Source organism: Nerophis lumbriciformis, linkage group LG19 (assembly GCF_033978685.3).
Source record: "Nerophis lumbriciformis linkage group LG19, RoL_Nlum_v2.1, whole genome shotgun sequence".
In the NCBI taxonomy this organism is placed as follows: domain Eukaryota; kingdom Metazoa; phylum Chordata; class Actinopteri; order Syngnathiformes; family Syngnathidae; genus Nerophis; species Nerophis lumbriciformis.
Window position 1 is genome coordinate 7,044,517 of NC_084566.2, and position 11,266 is coordinate 7,055,782.

Consider the following 11,266-nt stretch of genomic DNA (forward strand, 5'->3'; position numbering starts at 1 on the left):
CACTTTTTAAAATATATTGACTGTGCTTGGACGAATTGTCAAATTAGTATGAAATAGTTTACTTGTTTGAAAGTGACAGCCTCCTTTTATGGTGATGACTTATATCTTAGCAAATACATCATTAAGTAGCATACACATATAAATGGATTAAATCTTTCCATTATCCGAATATAACTGTTCGTGTTTTTCTGCCAACATAAACTAAAAGACAGCAGACTAAATTGGAACTTGTATCCTGTTGTATTTCAAAATATGTTATTTTCATTTATTTAATATTAAATATTGGATGCACTTTGTATTCGATCTATATTGCATATATGAAGTAAATTGTATTTATTTTATATTAAATACATAATGTAATTTTCATTCATTCTATTTTAAACTAAATGTGCCATTTATTACATGGTTAAGTTAAAGTTAAAGTACCAATGATTGTCACACACACACTAGGTGTGGCGAAATTATTCTCTGCATTTGACCCATCACCCTTGATCACCCCCTGGGTGGTGAGGGGAGCAGTGGGCAGCAGCGGTGGCCGCGCCTGGGAATCATTTTTGGTGATTTAACCCCCAAGTCCAACCCTTGATGCTGAGTGCCAAGCAGGGAGGTAATGGGTCCCATTTTTATAGTCTTTGGTATGACTCGGCCGGGGTTTGAACTCACAACCTACCGATCTCAGGGAAGACACTCTAACCACTAGGCCACTGAGTAGGTCGGTGCAGAGCTTAATAAAATAACTTGCCATCACACATCAAATTGCAATAATAATATAGGTGTGTTATTTTCTTAATTTAATCTGCCGTAGCTTTAATTGTTCCATCTGAGTATGGAACACACAGTTAAGAATACACAAGAAAGATAAGTACAGTATATGCAGTACATTGGATCAATGACTGGAACACATCAAATACAACAAAGTCTGATGGTTGAAAAGTTCCTATTTTTGTGGTCATTTGAGGTTTAGGACTTCATGGATTCCTAAATGGCTGTTGTTATAGTTATTATTATTGACCAACCAATCATGTTTTGCTGACATCTAGCCCATATTGTGACGATTTCCATAACCTCTGCGATGATCATCCTTCCAGTCGTCCCACTTCCTGGCTTTCATCACACTTTCTTTATCATCCTTTTGCTCTTCTTCCTCTTCCTCTCTCGAGTCAGCATCTTCGTCCGCAGCGAGCCTCCTAGGAACACCTTGATCAGGTAGAACTCCATGTTTGCTATGCTGCTCGTACCAGTCGTCCACCGTCATGGTGGGAAGACTGGGATAACCTGCGCCAAACACTTGGGCCTGTCAATCACACACAAGTCACATATACACACTATTATACACACTATCCCTTATTAATGTGTAACATGGCAACATACACATTTACACACACACAGATTATACATATACATATATATTCAGGGTTTCCCCTACATGTAAATATAAATTCTTTTTTTTTTTTACATTTAACAAATGTAAGTAATACATAATATTACCGTATTTTTCGGAGTATAAATCGCGCCAGAGTATAAGCCGAAAATGCATAATAAAGGAAAAAAAAAAACATAAGTCGCACTGGAGTATAAGTCGCATTTTTGGGGGAAATGTATTTGATAAAACCCAACACCAAGAATAGACGTTTGAAAGGCAATTTAAAATAAATAAAGAATAGTGAACAACAGGCTGAATAAGTGTACGTTATATGAGGCATAAATAACCAACTGAGAACGTGCCTGGTATGTTAACGTAACATATTATGGTAAGAGTCATTCAAATAACTATAACATATAGAACATGCTATATATTTACCAAACAATCTGTCACTCCTAATCGCTAATACCCATGAAATCTTATACGTCTAGTCTCTTACGTGAATGAGCTAAATAATATTATTTGATATTTTACGGTAATGTGTTAATAATTTCACACATAAGTCGCTCCTGAGTATAAGTCGCACCCCCGGCCAAACTGTGAAAAACATTGCGACTTATAGTCCGAAAAATACGGTAATTGATATACTATATAGTCTATAATTTCCGTACAATTGGCCATAAAAATGTTTAAAAATATCTCAGAAATCACAAAAATGTTCCGCTGTGCTTCATTTTAGAAAAAAAACCAAAAAAAACCTGCATCCAAATCTCCTGTCAGGAGCGATACAGCTGGTCGCGCACCTGTTCGGAGTTGATACCCAGCAAAAGTAAAGAGATAGGGTTGAAGAGGAACGTATTTTACATTAATTAAGGCCTTTCTTGTTTGAGCCTGTGTAAACAACCCTCATTCTTTTGATATTACTACAGACAATAACATCTTACGCCCGTTTACGTCTTCGAACCTCCGTTTGGAAGTCTCTGTGGAGAGTGCATGTGTGTGGCTAATTTTGGTTAGCTTGACCATTAGCATTAAGCGAGTGGCATTAGAGCTCAACCTTCAACCGGCATAACTGTATTGCGTTTTTCAGTTTATCCATCCATCCATTTTCTACCGCTTGTTCCGTTCAGGGTCGTGAGGGTGCTGGAGCCTATCTCAGCTGCATTTGGGCGGAAGGCGGTGTACACCCTGGACAAGTCGCCACCTCATCGCAGGGCCAACACAGATAGACAGACAACATTCACACTCACATTCACACTCTCGGGCAAATTTAGTGTTGCCAATCAACCTATTCCCAGGTGCATGTCTTTGGAGGTAGGAGGAAGCCGGAGAACCCGGAGGGAACCTTCCAAACTAAATTATTAATTTAACGTGATTTCTACATGAAAGTGCACTTCATGTGTATATAATGTTATTTCCTTAGAGTGATTAGTTTTACAGTGACTTCATTGTGGAGAATAGCTACAAACACCACAAGCTATTTTTGTCATCTCTAATTCAAAAGACTATTTATATATTTGGCAAACTAATTTGCAACATTCAGGGACGGCAGAATTTTGTGTATGTAGCCTGTGCTACCTTTTACAATAAGCAGCAACAATTGAAATCACAATGAACAAAGAGACCACAGAGAAATACTATACAGAAACACATTTACGCACTATTGGACAATGAATCACCACCAACAGTGTACATAACAGGTTATTTTCTGGCGCCTTTAAAAATCAATAAACCTGCATTAGCAATTAAAACATATCTTATGTGGTACTGTCAAAATTAAAATAGCACAAAACATATTAAACGTGAAAAAATAAAGAAATAAAATATCTGAACTCACAATCTGTAGAACCCATTTGAGCTTCCGGGGTTGGCTGACATTGTCTCACAAGATGTAGTTTCTCTTTAAATATCCTTCTTGAAAATGGCCTTGCAAATATATGTGTTGTCTTGTCTAATCATAAAATATGCAGACGAGGCGTGTTGGCTGAGTTCTTAAAGTTTACTCCACAAGGTGCTCATCAAAAACATCCGGCTGCCGGCATGGCTAAACGCAGCTACTGAGCATGCGCTTCACTGCTGTGGCATGATGGGTAACGGAGTTCTTATGTTACCTAGCTCATAACATCACTATATATATATCTGCCTTGGACCAGCTAGAAGGCCTTACTGACAACAACTCGTAATCTGATTGGCTATCACAACTGTCTATCACTGTATGTGCCCGTTCACTTACAGTGCATGGACGCCAGCATTGTTGATTCTGAAGGCTTCGGGCAGATTTCGTACAGCATGGCAACATAAGATAGCTGAATTCTGATTGGATTAAAAACTCTATAACCTAAAAACAACAGCGTTGCAAGGAGCATAATATGACATGAAGAGAATATGAATATTTTTAGATATTTCTGGAAAGTAAATAAAAAAATACTTTTATCTTTAATAATGATCATGATTTCTGGTTATGTTAAGCCAGCAGAGAAGGCCTTACTAGCCCTGACAGCCCACCACTGTGTTAAACATACTTGGCCAATAAAGTTGATTTCAACAATATAAGAAACAATATATGTTATTATCAATAATATCATTCGTTTTTTAAATATATATAAAACATTAGCATGATTACCATGTGGTGTTTGGACCTTAGTAAATCAGGCCCTTTGTGTGGTGGAGAACAAACACTGCACATCACTCTGCACACATCATCCCCAATGTCAAATATGGTGGTGGTGTTCTGTCGATTCCCGCAACCCATCGGAATCTGTAACCCACCGCTACTGAGCATGCCCACAAAAACGCAAATATTTCAACAATTTTCCTGGAACAAAATACCCATCAAAAGCAACTCCTCCTCATGTAGGCATCACTACACAAGTAAGTAATCATTTCAAATTATATTGCATTCATTGTATCTTCTACGTTTACGATGCGGAACAGCCCATTTACTGTTTAAACAGGAATATTAATTGTACACTAGATGCTATTTGATTAGCCAACCAAAAAATATCAGGGGATTTCACAAACACCTTATACGTGTCTAATTCTGCGAGTGGAGGAGCATCAACATTAGCATTTAAAATGTGGGAAATCTTCTGGGAAAATTTATAAAAATATGGGATTTATCAACATCACAATAACTTGTCATATACAAAATCTTATATCGGTTTATGGATTTAATACGTTGTAGCATATATTTAAGACATTTTTCAAGCTAGCTGACATAATTTATTTCTCGATGTTACAAAATGTATGACAATGTGTGAGCTGCTGACTGCTCTTCTTTACTTATGTAAGTATTCTATTTGTCGAGACATTTGCACAAAGTTTGGATTTTTGGCAGCGGTATCTTTTCTGTCGTCTTCATGTCCATCCATCTCTGCCGCATTGTTTTTTGATTGAATCATCCATCCATCCATTTTCTACCGCTTGTCCCTTTTGGGGCCGCTGGAGCCTATCTCAGTTGCATTGAATCATGAAACGTGAAAATCGCGGCGCTCCTTTAATGAGCCCATGCTCCGAGTGTAGTGGACAGAGGCTTGTCGAGCGACTCGATCACTGTAGTAATGAAAACAAACAAAACTGGGCCAAGAGATGCCAGGAAAGAAGGACAAAAACTGGATTTCCAGGCAGAATTGGGAAGTTTTGACAAGTATGAAGAGGAGACGTACTGTAGGCAACTAGCATTGCATTAGAAAAAGGGAAAATGACTGGTGTCATATTGTATATGCTGATGTATTTCTGTTTTAGCTGTAAATAAAGTTAAATGAAATTTAAAAAATTAAAAAGCCAATACTGCTAAAAAAGAGATACTGATATACCGTATTTTTCGGACTATAAGTCGCAGTTTTTTTCATAGTTTGGCCGGGGGTGCGACTTATACTCAGGAGCGACTTATGTGTGAAATTAACACATTACCGTAAAATATGAAATATTATTTAGCTCATTCACGTAAGAGACTAGACGTATAAGATTTCATGGGATTTAGCAATTAGGAGGGACAGATTGTTTGGTAAACGTATAGCATGTTCTATATGTTATAGTTATTTGAATGACTCTTACCATAATATGTTACGTTAACATACCAGGCACGTTCTCAGTTGGTTATTTATGTGTCATATAACGTACACTTATTCAGCCTGTTGTTCACTATTCTTTATTTTAAATTGCCTTTCAAACGTCTATTCTTGGTGTTGGGTTTTATCAAATAAAATTCCCCAAAAAATGCGACTTATACTCCAGTGCGACTTATATATGTTTTTTTCCTTCTTTATTATGCATTTTCGGCTGGTGTGACTTATACTCTGGAGCGACTTATAGTCCGAAAAATACGGTACGTCAAAATACCAAATATCTGCGTCAATAATCGTGCCCGGCCGATTGGGTAGGGACGTTAGCAGCTAGCAAAATAGCTACATTACATTGAGGATGAACCGTTCGTTCACTTGTCGCGGTCAAATTTGCGTGACACCACTAGAATGCGTCATCAACATGCAGTATCATATATACAACAATAGTATTAAAAGCACTATCGTTGGCCAAATGTATATTGTCTGTATCGTGCAACCCTAGTGTTGACTCCTTTTGAGGTGACAGTAAATGTACACTGTTATACAAGCTGTACACTGACTACGCTACATTGTATCAAAAAGTTGTCTAGTGAAAAATGTTAACCGCAGGTGTCATGTACGCTAACAAGAGGTGTTCCTGCAGTTAGTGCAGTCTCACCTGCATGGCGTCCTTGGTGAGGATGAAAGTCTTCATGGGGGGTCTGCTTGGTCCAGCAGACGGTGTAACCCCAAGCTGACCATCCATGTTTTTCAGTATTTCTATCTCCTGGTCTATGCTCTGGATTTCATCCAGACAGGCGATCACCCATTTGCGGACATTCAGCAAGTAAAAATCGCGGCTGGTTTCGTCGTCGGCGTGTCCACTTTCCACAGCTTTCTGCACATCAGCCAGTCTGGCTTCCAGCTCTTTCTTCTCACTATATCGCTGAATTTTAGCTTGTCTTTGTGCGGCCATAGCTGCCAAGTTTGATGCAGGGGGCATAGGCTGGAAAAAGAAGTAATATTGTTGTTAATAACAGCTGCTTTTTTACAATACACTGTCAACAAGAGGCGGATGTTTTCCATAAAGCACTCGATCTGAATTTTACTTTTAAAAAACGCCTTGTGAATATGGCTTCAGGATCATGGCCAATAAGATAATTGTGATTATTTTGTATTTAAAATTAAGATTGGAGCTATCAATTATTTTAGGAATCGATTAATTTTTTTGTTTGAGTGAGTAAATAAAACATACTTTCTAGCCTGCATGCATACTACAGGGAAAATAGTTGAAATAAAACAGGATTTTTTTTGATAACCTTTATTCTTTTTTCTTAATTATGGGCAGGACTGAGTTTATTTGCTTCTGCTTCTCTGGAAGGACAGATTTGTTTCACTACAACTCTTCTTATCTCGTGATTACGCAGAGATTCGCAAGATCTCATAAAAAGTCAGCACTATTTTGCTGCACGACGAAGCCGAAACAGAGAGGTGGTGGGGATTGCCGGACTGTGGATGGTGGGGCTGTTCTGTGGTGGTTTTGTTCAGCAGCCGTTATGCATTCAGTGGAAATTAGGTTTGAGAAGCACTCTAAAACCTTTCCAAACGAAAACGGAAAAAGACACACATTTAAACAATCAAATATTGATATGGCTCAACCCAGAACAATATGTAATGCTTCTTCTGTCCAGTAGAGTACAGTGTGTCTGTTATTAATTCATTGTTATATATATATATATATATATATATATATATATACATATACCGTATTTTTATCTATATAGTATATCAATTACCGTATTCTTCGGACTATAAGTCGCAGTTTTTTTCATAGTTTGGCCGGGGGTGCGACTTATACTCAGGAGTGACTTATGTGTGAAATTATTAACACATTACCATAAAATATCAAATAATATTATTTAGCTCATTCACGTAAGAGACCAGACGTATAAGATTTCATCGAATTTAGCGATTAGGAGTGACAGATTGTTTGGTAAACGTATAGCATGTTCTATATGTTATAGTTATTTGAATGACTCTTACCATAATACGTTACATTAACATGCCAGGCACGTTCTCAGTTGTGAACTGTGAATTGTGATGTGAATTATATTTATATAGCGCTTTTCTCTAGTGACTAAAAGCGCTTTACATAGTGAAACGCAATATCTAAGTTACATTTAAACCAGTGTGGGTGACACTGGGAGCAGGTGGGTAAAGTGTCTTGCCCAGGGACACAACGGCAATGACTAGGATGGCAGAAGCGGGGATCGAACCTGGAACCCTCAAGTTGCTGGCACGGCCACTCTACCAACCGAGCTATGCCGCCCCAATAACAGTTGGTTATTTATGCGTCATATAACGTACACTTATTCAGCCTGTTGTTCACTATTCTTTATTTATTTTAAATTGCCTTTCAAATGTCTATTATTGGTGTTGGGTTTTATTAAATATATTTCTCCAAAAAAATGCGACTTATACTCCAGTGCGACTTATATGTTTTTTTCCTTCTTTATTTGCATTTTCGGCCGGTGCGACTTATACTCCGAAAATACGGTATATAGTAATTTGAGTATATAACTTGGTTAAAGTATTTAAGCTTACCGTATTTTCCGCACTATAAGGCGCACCTAAAAACCACAAATTTTCTCAAAAGCTAACAGTGCGCCTTATAACCCGGTGCGCTTTATTACGATTCATTTTCATAAAGTTTCGATCTCGCAACTTCGGTAAACAGCCGCCATCTTTTTTCCCGGTAGAACAGGAAGCGCTTCTTCTTCTACGCAAGCAACCGCCAAGGTAAGCACCCGCCCCCATAGAACAGGAAGCGCTTCTTCTTCTACTGTAAGCTACCGCCCGCCCCCGGAAGAAGAAGAAAAAACGCGCGGATATCACCGTACGTTTCATTTCCTGTTTACATCTGTAAAGACCACAAAATGGCTCCTACTAAGCGAAAAGGATCCGGTTCATAAAAAGACGCAATCTCTCCATCCGCACACGGATTACTACCGTATTTCACAGCAACTGATATTCCTGTGAACCGCACTGTGGAACGGGAGCACGTACGGTGAATATTCGCACCACAGGGAATGAGAAGTCATCCTTCACTGTGGTTCTAGCTTGCCATGCTAACTTCCACCCATGGTGATATTCAAAAGGAAGACCTTGCCAAAAGAGACCTTTCCAGCCGGCGTCATCATAAAAGCTAACTCGAAGGGATGGATGGATGAAGAAAAGATGAGCGAGTGGTTAAGGGAAGTTTACGCGAAGAGGCCGGGTGGCTTTTTTCACACAGCTCCGAAGGCGAACACACCTTCACTAAGACGGGCAGACAGCGCCGGACGACATATGCCAACATTTGCCAGTGGATCGTAAATGCCTGGGCAGATATTTCGGTCACAACTGTGGTCCGAGCTTTCCGGAAGGCAGGATTCACAGAACAACAGCGACACTGACTCCCGATGACTTCGACGAGACGGAACCGGCCATTTTGGATACCACGCTTGCGCAACTTTTCAATTCGGACACCGAAGACGAAGAATTCGAAGGATTTACGAATGAAGAATAACTTCAGAAGGTGAGCGCTATGTTTATTTTGTGTGTTGTGACATTAACGTTCGAGCAACATTATGTTACTATTGCTCTACACCATTTTGAATTTTACTATGTTTGTGATTGCACATTTGCGTACATTTTGGGACAGAGTTGTTAGAACGCTGGTTTTCAATATATTATTAAAGTTTGACTGAACTATCTGACTGTTTTTTTGACATTCCCTTTAGCACAGCGTAGGCGCGGCTTATAATCCGGGGCGGCTTATTGGTGGACAAAGTTATGAAATATGTAATTCATTGAAGGTGCGGCTAATAATCCGGTGCGCCTTATAGTGCGGAAAATACGGTATGTAGCACGTTCAACAATACTGTTATAATAATAACATGATATGAAATGTTCATGTATTAACATTCCTATCGTCCAAGATTCCCAGCTCTATTTTTTTAAACGAATTGCAAACATTTCACAAACGTTTTTCCATGTTGTCATAAGTAGGGAGTTGTGTGTAGAATTTTGAGGAAAAATGTAATTTATCGCATTTTGGAATGAGGCTATCACAAGTGGAAAAAGTGGAGTAGTGAGATTATTTTCCAGATGTAAAATATGGTTGTTTGCAATATGGTCAATGTGAATAAAAGTACTTCGTGCACTTACTTTACAGGGGACGTTTTCTGCTGCGCTTTCAGTGACGGACTCTGGCAGATGAAATTGGGATACGTTATAGTCTTTGCATCTCTTCAGAAAATCCATAAAGTAAACGCGGGCCGCTCGCACTATCTCTAATCGTTTGTCTCGACCGGTCTGCTTCATGGTGAGGGCTCCTAAGAGTGCAGGACACAGGAGATATTTCAAGTCTGCTGTGGCAACCTCGTCCAGTTCTTCATTGGGACTAAACAAGTCCAGCTGAGCCGCCATTCTGGACGCTTCTTCTAACATGTTGATAGCACGTTTAACGCGCACTTGAACACTGTTACAAGCAAGAGGGTCATTCGTGTTGTCTATCTCCACAAATGTCTTCCATCCTCGGTCAAATAAGTCCGATAATTTGGGAGTTTCTGTGTCAGAATTCTGGTCCTGTCTAACGCCGTTACTACTTCCACACGCCGCCATATTGGCTCCACTTCCGGGATCTGTCTTCTTCGTTTTGAGGAGCACAATAACATGGATGATACTGCCATCTAACGGTAAGTATCGCCACACAACCTTCATATTTTCCGTTATAGGAAATACATGTGTGTGTGATATGTGATTTGAAAAAAACATTTGACAGCACTGATATTATCTGTACTTATATTACATTGTATATATATGTATTGTACTTATATATTACTGTAAGGGTGGAGTGCCATCTCCGGGTTGGGGAGGAGATCTTGCCCCAAGTGGAGGAGTTCAAGTACCTCGGAGTCTTGTTCACGAGTGAGGGAAGAGTGGATCGTGAGATCGACAGGCGGATCGGTGCGGCGTCTTCAGTAATGCGGACGCTGTATCGATCCGTTGTGGTGAAGAAGGAGCTGAGCCGGAAGGCAAAGCTCTCAATTTACCGGTCGATCTACGTTCCCATCCTCACCTATGGTCATGAGCTTTGGGTTATGACCGAAAGGACAAGATCACGGGTACAAGTGGCCGAAATGAGTTTCCTCCGCCGGGTGGCGGGGCTCTCCCTTAGAGATAGGGTGAGAAGCTCTGTCATCCGGGGGGAGCTCAAAGTAAAGCCGCTGCTCCTCCGCATCGAGAGGAGCCAGATGAGGTGGTTCGGGCATCTGGTCAGGATGCCACCCGAGCGCCTCCCTAAGGAGGTGTTTAGGGCATGTCCGACCGGTAGGAGGCCACGAGGAAGACCCAGGACACGTTGGGAAGACTATGTCTCCCGGCTGGCCTGGGAACGCCTCGGGATCCCCCGGGAGGAGCTGGACGAAGTGGCTGGGGAGAGGGAAGTCTGGGCTTCCCTGCTTAGGCTGCTGCCCCCGCGACCCGACCTCGGATAAGCGGAAGAAGATGGATGGATGGATGGATATTACTGTATTATCACCTCATGATAATATTACACAATTGCCTAAGCATTTGATTATATATTTTGTATGTACTAATTAATGGATACCTTGCCTTGAAATCATGAGTAACTGATTGATTGATTGATTGATTGATTGATTGAAACTTTTATTAGTAGATTGCAGAGTGCAGTACATATTCCGTACAATTGACCACTAAATGGTAACACTCGAATACGTTTTTCAACTTGTTTAAGTCGGGGTCCACTGATTGATTCAAGATACACATATATACTATCATCATAATACAGTCATCA

General features: G+C 39.9%; 1 protein-coding gene across 1 annotated transcript; it reads right to left on the reverse strand.

Moving 5' to 3' along the window:
* Window positions 1-756: 756 nt before the first annotated feature.
* On the reverse strand, window positions 757-10,127 carry igbp1 (immunoglobulin (CD79A) binding protein 1). The gene is made up of 3 exons (XM_061979910.2): window positions 9,616-10,127; window positions 6,086-6,412; window positions 757-1,294 (listed from the first exon to the last, which is right to left on the reverse strand). The coding sequence occupies exons 1-3, from the start codon at window positions 10,069-10,071 to the stop codon at window positions 1,037-1,039; spliced, it is 1,041 nt and encodes a 346-aa protein (XP_061835894.1). The 5' UTR covers window positions 10,072-10,127; the 3' UTR covers window positions 757-1,036.
* Between the last annotated feature and the right edge of the window lie 1,139 nt (window positions 10,128-11,266).

Coding starts and splice junctions, on each gene's coding strand:
- igbp1 (XM_061979910.2), bottom strand. CDS start 10,071: ATGGCGGCGTGTGGAAGTAGTAACGGCGTTAGACAGGACCAGAATTCT. Junction 6,413..9,615: donor CAGAAAACGTCCCCTGTAAA/GTAAGTGCACGA, acceptor TTCTTTTTCCAG/CCTATGCCCCCTGCATCAAA. Junction 1,295..6,085: donor TCACCAAGGACGCCATGCAG/GTGAGACTGCAC, acceptor TGTGATTGACAG/GCCCAAGTGTTTGGCGCAGG.